Source organism: Natrix helvetica (genome assembly GCF_964273705.1).
Source record: "Natrix helvetica genome assembly, chromosome: 1".
NCBI lineage: Eukaryota > Metazoa > Chordata > Lepidosauria > Squamata > Natricidae > Natrix > Natrix helvetica.
Genome location: NC_138548.1, coordinates 121,702,289 through 121,718,970, shown reverse-complemented (window position 1 = coordinate 121,718,970; position 16,682 = coordinate 121,702,289). Strand labels below are relative to the sequence as shown.

The 16,682-nt window shown below is 39.5% G+C and overlaps 1 protein-coding gene and 1 long non-coding RNA gene across 5 annotated transcripts in view; one reads left to right on the top strand and one right to left on the bottom strand.

The window, feature by feature from the left end:
* Positions 1–4,333: 4,333 nt before the first annotated feature.
* Positions 4,334–7,796, bottom strand: LOC309384447. 2 transcript variants are annotated; one of them, XR_014174060.1, is made up of 4 exons: positions 7,594–7,796; positions 5,843–5,935; positions 4,954–5,039; positions 4,334–4,387 (listed from the first exon to the last, which is right to left on the bottom strand). It is a non-coding gene; the product is annotated as an uncharacterized lncRNA (long non-coding RNA). The 2 variants fall into 2 exon arrangements; XR_014174061.1 differs by having other exon boundaries at positions 4,954–5,042; positions 7,594–7,790.
* A 110-nt stretch (positions 7,797–7,906) lies between these two features.
* STX3 (syntaxin 3) overlaps positions 7,907–16,682 on the top strand; it is a 40,958-nt gene continuing 32,182 nt past the window's right edge. The window contains exon 1 of one of the 3 annotated variants that reach the window (XM_081938014.1): positions 7,907–8,209. In XM_081938014.1, the coding sequence (XP_081794140.1) occupies positions 8,180–8,209 (30 nt within the window). In that variant the 5' untranslated portion in view covers positions 7,907–8,179. The remainder of the gene's footprint in view (positions 8,210–16,682) is intronic. The other 2 variants (XM_081938013.1, XM_081938012.1) reach the window with 2 other exon arrangements.

Genomic DNA, 16,682 nt, shown 5'->3' with positions numbered 1-16,682 from the left:
TAAAGTTAAACACTGTTTGAAAACTTTACTCACCTCTGCTTTTTGCAGAATCATAAACCTTCCTAAATGGAGCTAGAGAAAATTTAAACCAGGCAGCTTTGAAAGCAATCTATCAGTTGATTCACTTCAAAAATCAGTATTAAAGTTAGTGACAGTAGTTTCCCTTTTATTAGTACATTTGAATCTCAGCTTTTAATGCTTTCTCAGTTGTTTGCACTAAGCACTGTCCTTTTCCCCCCTGTTCCTAAGCAAAAATAGCATCCCTTAATCATAGCTGCTTCTGGGTCTACCAGAGACTGCTTGCTGAAGAAGCTGAACCTGACTATCAAGGTCAACAAGCTAGTTATTACCTATCCAGTGTGTCTCAGTCTTGGCTACTTTAAGAGGTGGGGGCATTCAACTCCCAGAATTCCCCAGCCAGCATGGGGAATCTGGGGGTTGAAATCCCCACTTTTTAGAACATAGAATCATAAAGATGGAAGGGACCTCAAGAAGTCTTCTACTCCAGATCTTACACCAGCAATCTCCAACTTTTCCAGCTTTGCGGAAAACTGATGGGGTGAGGGAGAGGTAATAGTTACTGTGAGCAGCAGACAAATGCACACGCAGCTTCATTTGCATGAGGAGCAAGCACATGAGCAAGCCGCTCACACAAATGGAGCTTCACGTGTGCCCTCACTACTTGTGTAAGTGGAGCTGTGTAGTGGGCGATGGCCGAGCGTTGGAGACCCCTGCCTTATATCATCCCAGTCCAATGGCTGTTCAGTCTATTTTTGAAAACGTCCAGTGATGAAGCACCACAACTCCAGGAGGCAGGAGACAAGCTGTTCCACTGATTGTGCTCAGTATCAGAAAATTTATCCTTAGTTCTAGGATTAATTTAATAAGCTTCTGCCGTTATTTTTTGCCCTGCCTTCTTGTGCTTTGCAGAAAAAGTCAATCCCCTCTTCTCTGTAGCCCATCAAATATTGGAAGACAGTTATCACGTCGTCCCCCCCATCCTTCTATTCAATAGGCTAAATATACCTAGCTTCCTCAACCATTCATCATACAATTTAGACCTCCAGACCTTTTCATCATCTTTGTTGCTCTTCTCTGTACACATAGGTCCCAGTGCCCTTTTTATATGATGGTGATCAGAAGTGTATGAGGTATTCCAAGTGTGGCCTCACTAATGCTGTATAAAGTGGCATTATCACTTCTCGTGATCTTGATGTTATCCCTCTGTTCATGAAGCCTGGGACTGCACTGGCTTTTTTAGCAGTGGCAACACATTGCTGGCTCAAACTTAAGTGGTCATCCTAAAGTCATCTCAAAAATCACCAAGGTTGAGAAACACTGATTTAATCTGCTGAATAATTTACACTGTTAAAGCCATGCAGCTGGATGTGTATTTTCAGCATTTTCTAGCCAAGCTATCAAATAACTGGAGTACTGTTTGGGTTTAGGCATACTAATTCGGAAGAGTGTCAGGCAAGGCCCAATCTTTAAGCAAAGCGGAAGGACTGGTAGGCTTCTTACCAACTTGAAGTCTTGCAGGTAGAGATTTAAGGACACAGCTTTCTAGAAAACATGTTTATTGCAAGTACTAAGGAAGCCATTAAAAAGAAATCTAGCCAGGATCATATAATATACAAGACATAGTTATAATAGTAGAGTAATTTTATTTATGTGCAACATTTATATAGCTGCCCATCTTGTATTGAACTCTCGGCATACTGCAATCAACAAATTTCATGTGCCGGGAGGGCGGGGCTGACGTTGCTACGACACAACATGCAATCTTGGAGCTCCAGGATTGCTGTCGATATCTCTGCTGCTGGACAATCCTTTTGGATCTAAACTGTCCTGTAGAGACAGTGATAGAGAAGGGGCATGTCCTGCTGATCTCAGAGACATTGCAAAGTCCCTGATTGATCCAGGAGAAGCTCTTTTTTCTGGCAACAATGAGAAGCAGCCATTGAAGCTGCAGAAAGTTGGGACAGCCCCTGAATGGAAGAAAAGCAGGAGACAGAGTGTGTTGAAATGGTGAGATAAATTTTACTATTAGAGAACATCCAAAAAGACTTAAGAGTAAAATTAAAATTGAAGACAGAAGAGAGTAAGCGGTGAAGCAAGCCTGTATTAAACTTAGTATGTTATCTTTTTTTAATTTTGCTTTTTTTTATGGATGGAACTCTTACAAATGCCTCTTATTTTTTAAATTGGACTTGTTTCTTTTTTCCCTCTTTTTCTATTTTTCCTCTTTTTTCATATTTGTAGATTATGATTTTCTTTCTTCTCTTTTTACAACGCTCAGCTGGATTGTTAGTTTTTAGCACTTTTTTTCTTAAGCCCAGAATTTAAAGAGAGGGGTAGAGGCAGAGGAAAAAGCAGCAACACTGCCATCTAGAGGCTGGAGGCTTGAAAACATTGTTTTTTTATTTCTTTTGAACATTCGACTCATATTTAATACTTCAAGGCTCCTGATAGTGGGAAGAGTACGAAATGTTCATACAGGTGCTCTTCTGGAGTACTATCAATAGCTGGACTGGAGTGAAGAGAAAACCTTGACTTGAAAGATTATAGTGAACTTGTTTGAAACTTAACAAAAATGCTTTGGATGTTTTAGTGGCAGTGTTTATAACCTGGAAGAATGGCACAACATGAAGAATAAAAAGAATTAACATTGCAAATGATTATGTTTGAAATTCAAAAAGTACAAATAAGTACAAAAAAACATTGAAAAGAGGTTGGAGAACATAGAACAAAAACAGAAAAAATAGAGGGAAGAGTTGGGAATATTTATAAAATGATGATGAAATTTGAAGATAGAGTTCAAAAAATTGAAGAAAAATATGAATAAAGTGATAACAGTATGATTATTATGGTTGATATTGACAGTAAATCGAGTGTGGTTGGAAATGACAAGAGTGGAATGTTAAAAGGAGAGATTAACGAACTGGAACCCTATCTCGAACCTCAAAACATGGAAGAAGAGAAAGGAAAAAAATTGGCAGAAACAATGAGAGAAATTTTGGCAGAAGCACCGGTGATAACTAAAGGCAAGCTGATGGAAGGAATAGATGGAGGGTTTTGAGTCTTTACAAGATATGCAATGAACAACAAGGTGCCAAGAAAAGTCCACACAAGACTTATTATACAAATACCACAAATGGCAAGAGATATAGGACTGCACTACTACTGGAAGGATACAGGATGAAGAAATGATATGTTAGAATAAAAATTAAGTTAAACTTAGTTAAAATTAGAGCATTATATATAAAATAAAGTAGTAATAGTTATAGCTAAATAAATGATTAAGATAATAATGCATATATATATATATATATATATATATATATATACACTAGATTGATTATATGAAATTTTATATAAATTCTAAGAGAGGACTATGGAGAGGATGTTTAAAAGTTCTGTTATAAAAGATAAATAATTCTATATAAAATAGAATAAAAAGATGTAATACTATTGGATGATTTCAGGATGATGTAAATACCATAATATAAATTTATCTTAAATTTAGAATACTTTACATAAAAAGGATGTAATAATAGCTATAGTCAAATGAATGTTCAATAACCATAACAATTGAATACATACATATTAGAATGATGAGTTTTCATGTAAATTGCAAAGTTAAAAAGTTCCAATTTAATAAGACAGACATGTTGGCATTCTGCTATGAAATCCCAAATCTGATTTGCTTCCTGGGATTCCACCCAGTTGAAAGTTCATGATCTTATCCCCACACCCATAATCCATCAGATGGCCCAATCTTCATCTTCCACACTGGCATCTACACCCCTCTGCTTCCAGTCAGGTGTCGAGGTGCGGAGACAAAAGATGACTTTGAGCTTCTAGAAAGAATGACAACAATACATTCCACAACTCTACTCCTTTCTATTCCCCCCCTCCCAACTACTACACTATGAAACAGCATAAGAAATAATAGAAAGTGTGGCAGGCCAAAGATCCTAAAAGAAACATAACTACAGGCCTGACACTGAGTGTACTTTAGATCTGGCCAGTTGCTGAGGAATGGCCTAACAGATGGAAAGTGATAGAAAACAACCGTAGGATAAGAATACACACTTTTAGAGTTCAGGACATTTGGGGTGAGATCAGAGAGACCCAAAGTGAAGCCCCACTTGACATAGAATTCAGTGGGTGACTTTGGCCCATTTTACCTCTGTCCAATGAGGGGAAAATAAATTATGGAGAGATTCTGCTGTGTACTCTCAAGTTTCCTCAAAAAGATAGGGCACAAGTATACAGATAGGTCTAGAATTACATTTTTTTTCTTAGCATGTTTCCTTTAAAAATCCAGCTTGAGAAGCTGTGTGTCATGCAGGCATTTGGAAGGCTGAATTGCTCTTGAAAGAGTCTGTTTGGTACATAAGCGGGAAGGAATATTTAACCACAAATGTGCTAGACAATCATGAATAAGCCACTGTTGCTCATCTCCCAGCCTGAGGGAGACAATATGAGCCTGTCTTGTGAGGCTACTGTATGATGTAGTGGAATGTTAAATCTGATCCCGCCCAAATGCTAAAAACATGTTTATGCTTAATAGTCCTAAAAAAGTTAAAAGGGAAAAGCACAGCTGTACCATTTCCGAGGGCTATCGGTGTTGATTGGCAGGAAAATGGATAGGATCCCAGGCAGCTAAAATGGATTTTCTACCCCCCTTCCCCAACTGTACAAAGTCTATTTGTCAGCTAGCAATGGAATGCTGATCTTCAGGATTCCCAGGATCACTCTTGGAAATAGGTAGTGCTCTCTAATACAATGGATTTTTTCCCTTTATGTAGTGTTTGTGCTGGTGAGGTGGGGTGGGGATGAGGATTTTAAATATCCTCTAAGGCAGGGGTATCCAACTCGATTTCATTGAGGGCCACTTAGTATACTATAGCAATGTCATCAAGAATTTTGTTGAATACTGTTTGATACCCTAAACATTGAAGTCTGGCTTATGGGTCTCCCATAACTTTTCCACAGGTGAGAATGGATGTTGGGATCCTCATTCATTGCTGCAGCTGCTAACAAAAAAAAAGAAAGTTATGAAGTTGGAAGCAACTTTATTTGATTGTCATTACTAAAAATTGAATAGTAAAAATGGCTTGGATCTTATTACTTTCAAATCTATTTATTTATTTATTTCTCAAATTTAAATGGCCGCACTCGCCTCACAGAATGTGACTTTGGGCCGCATACACCAATCCAATAAAAACAGTAAATAAATACGACAAGCATTATTTAAAACCATTATATAATAATTATTACAAAGAATTAGAAAGTTTAAAAGCAGAGCTAAAGCAGGAGAAGAAAATAGTGGAAGGATGTTAATAATAAGGGAACCACCATATGGGTTCACCTGTCCCCTCAGATGTTGGGAGGCCAACCTTATTTTTGGGGACAGAAAATTGCATAATATGGGTACCACAGCAGAAAAGGCTCACTGCTTAGACCAGGGGTGTCCAAACTTGGGAACTTTAAGACTTGTGGACTTCAACTCCTAGAATTCCCCAGCCAGCCATGCTGGCTGGGGAATTCTGGGAGTTGACGTCCACAAGTCTTAAAGTTCCCAAGTTTGGACATCCCTGGGTTAGAGTAAATCTCTTATGAATTATAAATAACATTGGGTTTCTTTTCATGAGGGAAAGTTATAATCCCACAGTGCTTTAAGTGGGACACAATATGCTTATGTGTTATAAATGAGACAATATCTTATGATGAAATAACTAAACAGTCAAAGGGATGAATATCAAATGTATAATGCTGAAAAAGGAAGCAAAAACTATCAAGAAGCTTTATGTAATTCAGTTTAACATTACTCAACTGTCACAGTGAAGAAGGGAATTGACTTGTTCTCCAAAACACCAGAGGCAGAACAAGAAGTAACGGGTGAAAGTTTGTCAAGGAGAGATCCTACCTAGAAGTAAAGAGATTTTTTTCAGATAAAGATCATTCTGTTTCCATATAAGAGAAATTTATCTATAAGAGAAATTTATCTGCCAATGATTGCAGAATTCTGAGTGGGATTCAGAGGTTTCATAAGACCAAACACACACATACACACACACACACATGTAGATTTTCACGGGTGTAGGTATGCTGGTCTTGTTGTATTCGGGTCTTTCCCCATGTAAGATTGAGATTGCCTTGGCAACGTTTCGGCGAGGTCTCACTCGCCATCCTCAGGCTGGTGTTTTTGGCTTAAAGCATGGCCGGAGCTGCCGTCTTTCTATAAATCTTGGTGGGGGTATGTGGAGTGCTGGCTTTGTTTCAGTAAGTGGATTGATTGGATGTGTGGCTGTATCATGATTGGTAGATTGGTGCTGATTGGTGCTGGCTGTGTGTCCGTTGTTGTTTTGTGTTGTAACGGCCTGGGTGGGTGGGGCTCGTTTGTTTACCAGGGCTGGTTTCCAGATGTCTGGTAGGTGGGAGGTATCATCACGTTTATTCATGTTGTGGGGGTGTTTCTCTGTTTCAATAGCTTCCATAATAGAATCGTTACAACACAAAACTGAGCCCAAAATTTCCGCTGCTAAGTGAGACATTTGCTAAGTGAATTTTGCCTCATTTTACCACCTTTCTTGCCACACATTAAGTGAATCGCTGCAGTTAAGTTAGTAACACGGTTGTTAAATGAATCTGGCTTCCCCCTCGACTTTGCTTGTCATAAGATCACAGAAGGGGATCACATGACCCAGGGACACTGCAAACCTCATAAATATCAATCCGTGGTCCAGCATCTGAATTTTGATCATGTAACCATGGGGATGCTGCAAGAGTTGTAACTGTGAAAAAACGATCATAAGTCACTTTTTTCCCCACTGCTGTTGTAACTTTTGAACTGTAACTAAACAAATGGTTGTTTGTTTGTTTATTTTGTTTGTTTTATTGGATTTATATGCCGCCCTTCTCCCAAAGGACTCAGGGTGGCGTACAGCATTAAAAAACACATATTACAAAAGTTAAAAGGAAATTAGAAACAATCCAAAAAACAAACCCCATTAATATAACATATAAAATTGTAAGTCGAGGACTACCTGTATCTCCAATTCTTCCAAATTTCTTTAAAAGTTCTGCTGTTTCCTCTATTACAGAGAGGAAACATTGGCCTGGACCAACCTCAACGTGAAAGGCAGCTGGTGCAATGCTTCTTTCCTTGGGCTCTGGAAATTACTACATAGGTCGGGGGTGGGGGGTGGGGGGTGGGGAGTGGGTGCCCAAACTTGGCAACTTTAAGACTTGTGGACTTCAACTCCCAGAATTCTCCAGCCAGCTGGCTGGAGAATTCTGGGAGTTGAAGTCCACAAGTCTTAAAGTTGCCAAGTTTGGGCACCCCTGACATAGATGGTAGTTCAAAAGCCCATGGGGAAACACTAACCCTTCCCTCTTCTCTTGACCCATTTCTGCCTTCCAACCTTTAGACCTGTCCTACGACCTTTCCCAACCCTGGTTCTCTTTTTTAAAAAGAAAACTTCCCAGATACTCATTTTTTTTGGCTTGTTCCTGCAAGGGTTTTTCTTTCTTTCTTTCCTCTCCCCCCCCCCCCCGTTAAAAGCCAACGAAGCCAAACCGTACCTGGCGGATGTTCAGCCTTGTCCTCACCTGGATACGGTGTGAGTTCATGGACTTGCCGGTCGGCTTGTTAACTGCTGCAAAACAACCCAGCCTAGAACAAGAGGAAGTCGCGGGAGTCATATAAACGCGTCGTCAATGCCCTCCCGGGCGAAGCCACGACTCCTGGCCGACAGAGCCGCTAGGCACGGCCGCTGTCTCTTTAAGAGAGCTTTCTGCCCAGGTAAAAGGGGCGAGGCCTCCGCTCTTCCCCGCTTTCCCCCCTCCCCCTTTTCCCTTCCCTCCGCGTCTGTCACCGGGGATTAGCAGCTGCAGCCAGCTCAGCGCCGGAGGATCAGGCTCGCCGGGGGAGCGAGAGCCAGATTGAGATTGCGCGGGGTGGGCTGGGGATGCCGGCATGTACGTTCGCCCTCCCGCCCTGTTGCGACTCGGACGCTCCTTCTAGAGAGTGAGCAAAGGAGGCGAAAGAGGAGGAAGCTCAGCTTTTTGGGCTTCGCGCTGGGATTCCACTTCCTGGAGGGGCCCTCCCGGTGCACAGGGCTCCTGGGTTCCCTGCTTGGCCGAGGGACAGGAGCCGCACCCGACCACAATGAAGGACCGGCTGGAGCAGCTGAAAGCGGTGAGTACCGACCACCCCAGTCATTAGATCTCCCACCCGGAGGAGCTGCAGGGAGATCCGAGAGAAGGGAAAACCTGGCCGCTTTCAATGGAAACTCCCTTCGTAAACACACACCAGATCCGGCAGCGGGAATTCATTGACGGGGGGTTGGGGGGTGGGGAAAGGCGTTCGGTCCCCTCCAAATCCAGCTGGATGCGCCTATAGAGTCATTTTTGGGAGGGGGGGAGTATATAATTCAGGGACGGCACAGGTAGTCCTCGACTTACGACCCTAATAGAGCCCAACATTTCTGTTGAGACATTTGTGAAATGAATTTTGACCCGTTTTACGACCTTTCTTGCCTCAGTTTTTAAGTGAATCCCTGCAGTTGATAATCAGTTAGTAACCCCGGTTATTAAGCCAGTCTGGCTTCCCCATTGACTTTGCTCATCAGAAGGTCCCAGAAGGGCCTTGGGATATAGCAAGGGTCATAAATACGAACCAGTTGCCAAGCATCTGAATTTCGATCACATGATTGTGGGGATGCGGGGGGCGGGGGGAGGTCGTAACTGTGAAAAACGATCATAAATCACTTTTTTTCAGTGAATGGTCACTAAACAAACTGTTGTAAATCGAGGACTACCTGTATTGCACCCCTTCTGAGGTAAAAGCAAGCTGAGAGCATATTGTCACTTTGTTGATGTCTCCATTAAAAATAGCAGAGGGGCTGTAAGCCTGGTAGGCTTTAAACCTGCTGCAAAAGTGAAGGTAGAAGGTGTGGGAAGAGGAAACACAGTGGGGCTGAAGCTAGGCATTCTGGCCAATCCTGAACCAATGCCAACACTCCTTAGAACCCAAGGTGTGCAGCACAACCTGCAGGGCAAATCCTAGGGGGCCACTAACTGTTACCAACTGCCTGCTGTGTTTCTGAGTTGATGAGAAGAGGCATCTGGTTGTAGCAGTGTAGTCCCATTAGTAACAAACTTAATTCAAGTAGTTGGAGAAGGAGTGGCAAAGTAATGCCTTGGTAGTCTTCAGAAGCTTGAGGAGAGTTAATAGAGGAGCACCATCCATTTCTTTCCATGCCTGAAGAACATAAATAGAACCCGCAGCTTCCTCCTATTTGATTTCCCTCCTTGTGACACTCAGGTTTTATATGGTAAATGTAGCCTTGTTGCTCAACTATGAGCCTGGAAACAAAGCTGTACTGAGATGCCATGAGAGGGTTAGGCATATCATGAGCTTAGGTTCCTACTTTATTTTGCCTCTTACAACTGACTTATTGAATGACTGGCAGTTGCCGAAGGTCACACAATTTAGAACGTCTTTTCTTTTAAAGGTCCTTTAAAGGAATGAGTGTTGTGTTAAAACGTGGTGCAAGTAACCATGATATAGTTTTCATTCTTAAATGGAATGTTTGAGCCCTTTGCGGAAAAACAAAACGGATCTGGCTTGTAAGACAAGTTTGCTTGTGATTCTCATCCAGTGCATCCTTCTTGTGTAAGCTACCTGTTCTTAGCATGAGGTGATATTATAAGGCTAGTTGTTCAGCTCAGGTCATTGGCACAAGGACAGCTTCTCATTGGCTGCATTGCCAAAATATATTGTTAGTTCAGTATGTGTGCCAGGCTTTGCAGAGGCCTAGATGTTTTAACCTTCTGGGAAGGCCTTTTGTATTGTCCCTAGGTTAGCTGGTTGTTTTCTAAGAATAAAGTTACTGTATGGGAACTTTATACTTGCTGGGATACAGAATTAACCATTTTTCTGGCACACCGAGTACTGCTTGTCTTATGGAATGAACCAGTTGCTTAATGCTGCAAAGAGACATTGTGGCTAAGTCATTGGAAGTAGGAAGTAAGTTAGGATAATTACAAGCATGGCTTAATTTATAGAAGAAGAGATGTCCAGGTCATTTTGTGAATTTTCACTGTTTTTTTTAACACATGCAAAGCGGCAGTTTGCCTAATCATGACTTATTAAAGAAACTACAGTTTGTTGAATTCACCCTGTATATTTAACCAGAAAGAATTGTTTACATGCCACCGTAATTGAATTCACATGTGTGATAAAAACCCAAGGAAACAAACCACATTTCAGTTTGGTATCATGTACACATTCCAATCATGCAAAAAAGAAAAGGCTGCGACATACATAGGAAGGAGGGTACTGGGGAGATTACTTGGTAGGTGCTACCAACATGCATTTCTTTTACATTTCACATGATCTGAGATTAAGTTCTGACCATGGGACTGCAGATAATCTGCAGGAGATGAAAATAGGAAGGCAAAAAAAAAAAAAAACCCCACAGGAGAAATAATGCTGTCTAACAGAAAAAGAACCTGTGGGTTTTCTTACATTGCTGGACTGCAACTCTCAGGCGGCCTGGCCAGTTATGAAGGATGCTGAAAATTTTGAAAATATCTAGAGGCCAAAGGCTTCCAAATTTAGGCTTCGTATGGAGTCAACTTAGTCTTTGAGTTGAGTTGGATTGATAGCTTTCTTTGGGTGGGCTTAATTTATTACGGTAAATTAAACTTGCCATAGACTTTTTCATCGGGCTTGTTTTCCAGTTCAGCTGATAACATATTAAATAAAATTGTCAAACAGCTGATGTTAGAATTCAGATTTTAGAGGAAGACATATAAAACAAGACCAGTAATAGTTACCCATCATAGAAATTAGCAATAATAAGAATTCTCCAGCTTTGATAATGCAACAACTAACACTGACAGAAGCATATAATGTGTTGTCCCAAAATAACATTTGCATCTTTAAAATTATGGGCTCATTTTTCAAAGCTCCTCCAAAAATTGTAATCACCTGTAATTCTTCCTGTGATAAAAGAGGAGATTATTAATTATGTTGAGAATAATCTTATTCCCATAAAAAGACTTGATTTGGTCCACTTTTGATAGTATGATCCCTAGCACAGCATTAAACAGCCCATAATAGTGCTTCTTAAAAGACTACCCTTGTTATAAATTACCCTGGTTTAAGATTTATGAAATCAAATTGTTAATTACTTTTAATTGGACTGTTTCAATTTGCCTTTGCCTTGAGGATTTGCTATTCTTGCTGATTTATATTGATTTGGGGGTCAATAATATAATTTCTTAGGTGAGTGATATTTGCTTGTTATTAAAATAGACATCAGATCTGTGCCTAATTATTGTTTAGTTTGTAATCTTGTTTCTCCTCAGAGCAACCAAAGTATTGTAAGCTTTTACTCAGCTTTCAATATAGTATGCTACAAAGAATCTTCTGCTTTTACTGAAAATGTGTGAAACGAAAGTATCTGTTAGTTAAGGTCAAACAAAGTTCCTCTTCTTAAAACAAATTGTGCTCTTTTCTTGTAAGATAAAAATGATTTTTATAATAGAGTGGAATAATTAGATTAATTTCTTGTACAAATTTTAAATTAAGCAACTTCAATTCTGCAGAAATTCTGCACATTTCATTTTCAATGTGTGCAATTCATTTTTCCTGCTCAAGTCATTGAGCAATATAACCAACTGTGCTGCATATTAAAACCCTGACTATAGGAAAAGCAACTGAATTTCCTTCTGGTAAAACCTTCCATGCATTTGAATAAATTTTTTTTAAGTGCAGATTTTTAAAAGTAAAATGATGAATCGTCACCTATTTTGCCCTTGAACAGAATTTTGGAGCAAATATGGTTTAATCTTTTGACTGGGAGCAAGTAAATTATCTTTCTCATTATCTTTAATCTGAAATGTTTGTGATTGTAAAGGCAATCCTATGAGCCGGAATACCTGGAATTTTGATTCCTTACACTTTCCATAAATTCTTCTTTCTGGATAGCTCTGAGGAGAAGCCGGGGTCTTATTCATCTTTTATTTCAGGGGTCTCCAACCCCTGGTCCACAGATCACTACTGGCCCATGGCTGTTCCCTACACATCTATCTTATTTTGCCTGGCACAAAAGTTAATCCAGTGAGAGAAATCACCTGCTGAACTTCAAGGGGTGAATTCTGCGGTTTCCTGTATTTGGAGGGTCCAAAGTCCATGAAATGTTTTGAGGGAATGGACCATGGTTATGATGACCTTGCACAATGAAGTACTTGTTTCTCTGCCCAGCTTCAGAAAGAGCCTGGTGAAGGGAGGAAAGGAGTGACAGATTTAGTCAGGATTATAAAACCATCAATCAGGAGAAGAGAAGATAAAATGCTCGGGAGAGAGAAGGGGATTAATTTTATTTTTATTCCTCTGTGAACTTAAGTTCCAAACAGGCAGTGATTTTATCAATTAGGGAGGGAGGGAGTTTCTGGGCAATAGTTTATGATATTTCCCCCCCTTCTTGATGGAAAAGATTCCAGGTGGAAGGGGAACATTCAGGAAGAGAAACATTTCAGCATGGAGTTTTTTCCCCCTGCTTCCTTGGCACAACTGCGTATAACGTTCCTTGAGGGTTATATCCATGACAGAAGTAGAAGCCTATGTCCTGCGGTGCTTTTTATTGTGGTGTCATCTGAGTGAGAACATTGGCTCTAGAGAATATTCCTTCAAATATGAGAGGAAAAATCACATTGGCGGATGCTGTTTCTGTGTTTGGGGACCTGGGTGATTTGGATAAACATTTAGCCTCACTATATGGGCCACATAATTTTCTCTTTGTATAATTATTTGTGCACCGCCTCCACAAGCATGTAAATATTTCACTATGTCATCTGACGTGTGAAATGATGTGTCCATAAACATGCTTTTACTTTTCTTGAAAGGGAAAGGGAAAGGGGAATTATTTTGGAGCACATATTATTCTTCTGAATATATTACTGTACCCCCCATTCCTTCATATTTAGTTCCTGAAGAGCGTGTATACAGCTTGAACTCTACAATTTGGATGTCCGTTATAAGAGGAAAGCTTAAATTTCCCCATTCCTTTACAATTTAGTAATACAACAAGGTGAGATGTGAGAAGTCCATTTCTTTCTTACACAAGAGTTGTAGACTTAATTGGCGGTTAATTAATTAATCTGACCCAATACCCAATTCAAAATATACAACTGAGAACTAACCTGCTAGCTTTGTTTAAATTATTTCAAGTTGCCTGCTATTCTCTAAGACTGCCCCCACCCACACAGACAAGCAAGTCACCAGAATATAAACTGACAGCACTGATGATTTTACCTAGTTTGGAGTAATGAAACGTCTGCACCAAGGATCCCTCATGTCAACCCTGAGCTACAAATATTCTCCTTTATTTTTACTTAGATATTTACCATTATCCTTTTTATTGAAGATAGTTCTAGATAGACCACAGCCCAAGGTTCATCCATTTAATAAATCACTATCAACAATAACATCTTAATATATTTACAGTATTATGGGCATCGAAGAGACACTGTTACTATGTTTTAGGTATTTTTCTCAGCTTGTAGTCAGAAGCGCTATACTTCTGCTATAGTTCAGAACTTATATTTTAAGACTGAAATACTGTGCAACTATAATAATTATATTTACCAAGAATGGTATGTTCCTGATATGGCTCTTAATATCAGATCTGAAACTTACGTGAATTCCTCTTTCCCTTCAGCCCCCCCCCCCCGTGACCCCTCTCGCCACTTAAATAGCAAATATGTAAATCCTAAAATTATGAGAATATATGATTTTCTGTGTAAAAAAGCAAAGCTCCTAAAGCTTAAAACTCCATTCCTGGGAAAAGATCATCAGACAGAATGTAATAGCTTCTTACGGGTTTTTTTTTTAAGAGGTAATTTTTCTTTTTAAAAAATGCTTTCCAACTAATAGAAGTTTGTTCTGTCAAGTGAAATTTGGTTTTACTGCTTTGGCTCATCTGTGATACCATGTGGATTCAAAACATTTCTACGAATCAAGCAAAAATTACAGAACTTGTTTAAAACTCTGGGCAGAGTTTTGAATAATTTGTTTGGTTACCCAAGGAAAACCCTTTGGAATAAGATTTAGAAATAAAGAGAGAAGGCATTTCTTCTGACTTTGATTCTACACCCTATGATAAATTCCATCTCTGAATCTAAATGGCAGGACCTTTATCCTTTCTGCTTCATTGGAATGTGTGTGTCTTGCAAGATTCCTACAAAATGAGCAAGTTACGTTTTTATTAGACTAAACTACAAGTTACTTAAAGACGGAGCTGAAGCTACAAAGGAAAGAATGAGTCAGATGAACAGGAGTGTCACTGCTCAAGACAGATTTATTTTTCAACATATTTAGAAATCTTTTGCTCCTCTCTTTAAAAAAACCCTCTAATTATTAAAAGCAAAATAAACAAAGCTTCTTGGTGGATCTACCTATAATTAAAAGGCAAACGTTTCAAACCTGCATTAGGAGGAAAATAATATCAGACTCATAATGTTTTAAAGAGGTCTAGATAATTAAAAAAAGATCATTAATTGTCACTGCTGGAAACACCCTTTCATTTCCAGGGTCACCTTTTCTTTGGCTAAAAATTAAAATGAAACAAAATAAACTCCGATAAGTTTTACTGTAATTGTATTGTCCTTTTCTAAACAGTTTATGCATCATTTGTGGTTATTGTCCTATTAATTTAAACCACAGGTTTAGAACAATATAGCATCTGTACTATTCACAATAGGTGGAAGGGTTTAATTAACACTAACTGATCTCAACTGGAGTTGGACCAAGTTAATATTATATTTGGATGGGAGGCTATCAGATTGCAGACTAGACTGGGAAATTAAAAAGAAACCCCAAAAGTGGCAATGGCAAGTGGCTTCCATCAAGTACCAGGAAAACTGCATGAAACTCCTAGAAATGAGCTTCATTTGAGGGCATCTGCTTTTACTTTTTTCTCACCAGCTCTCACCAGCTTCTCTTCAGAGACACAGATCACTCCAGCCAGCTGAGCTTCCAGTATATATGGAAGCTTTCATTTTGGAAAGCAAGCCTCCTACTCATCTGTAGGGAAGAATGTTCTATACATACCAAGAAGTACTTATATTTATTTATTTATAGCCTGCTTTTATTAGTCTTGTAAATACCTCAAGGCAGTGAACACACCTACTACCTTCTCCTCCTATTTTCCCTCACAACATCAGCCCTGTGAAGTGAGTTGGACTGACTGCCCAAAGTCACACAGCTGGCTTTCATGCTTAAGACAGAACTAGAACTCACATTGTCCTGGTTTCTACCCCTTTTCTGCCTTTGCCACTACTAGACCATATTTTAAATCATTTTTGAAGTGATAATGACAGCAAATGGTTAAAGCAGGTTTTGCAAGAGTTAGTCTTTTTTATTTACTGATACCACTGCAGTTCAGTACATGTAAAGATTCTTACATGACAAATGTAATTACAGGTTGTTGCGGGAGCAGTTCTGTAGCATACAGAATCTTTGTGCTAAACTGTAGAAGTCAGCTTGCAAATAGACTAAAAGAACAGTTTGGGTGTATGGTGTAGAAGCAAGGAAAACAGAGTTATAGACTTTTTTATTTGCTTGCATAGCAGCCCTGTGAGGCAGTGGGTTGCTTTAAAACACATGGTTTGTTCATTCAGCTAAGCAGGAACTTGACATTTGGGCCCCCACCGTAACATCGGCTATTATGAAAGTTTGTCACCATTGGTACTGCCAGTAACAGAACCAACTATTATGGGTATGATAGACAGACAGATACAGATAAACCCCTTAGCTTCTCAGCATATTCATTTATGGAGAAAACACATGCACAATTAAATAGCATATAGCTCCCTGCCAGATAACAGAATGCTGGCTGTTCATTGTGGTTTCCTGAATTAAAAACTGTAGATGTACTTCCTTAAAAAGATTTTTTTTAAAAAAAAGCTGGGTTCTATGTTAGAGGGTAGATGGACAGTGATTGCTGTGTGATCTGAAAAATGTGGAAGCGGAACAAGGATAATCAGCATGGTCTGGTAAGGGAAGGTGCTGCTGCTTCCCATCTCTCTCTGAATGGGGAACTGGCTAGATAGCTGCTTCAGTAGGTAATGTTGTGGAGAGTGTAGTAAGAGCAAAGGACTTCTGCGTGCATGTCACAGTTGGAGGCTGCAGGGACCATACGCCTAAAGTCTTTGGGCCATGACAGTACAGTATACTGTTTGAAGAGTACAGGAGGTTCTATAGGATTGTAAGATTTATGATCTTACAAGAACATACGACAAATTATTTTACTTATCTAAAAATCTTAATCACTTATTAGCCAAAGGTCCTTGGGCACTTTGCCATAAAAGAACACTGAACAGTACAGTTTGAATTAAAACATCTACAAAAATATCAAATAAAATCGAAAATGAAATATCATATAGACCAGACAGACACAAGACAGTATGATCTAAAACCATGGGAATTTAAAACAATTAAACTACAGTTAAAAGGCAATTTAAAAGCCTGGGGAAATACCATAGGTCTTCAATTGGTACTTATCAGCCCCATTAAATAGACCAGACAACGAAACCAATTCAACTCCCTAGGACCGTGAAGGCGAACCTATGGCATGCGTGCCACAGGTGGCATGTGGAGC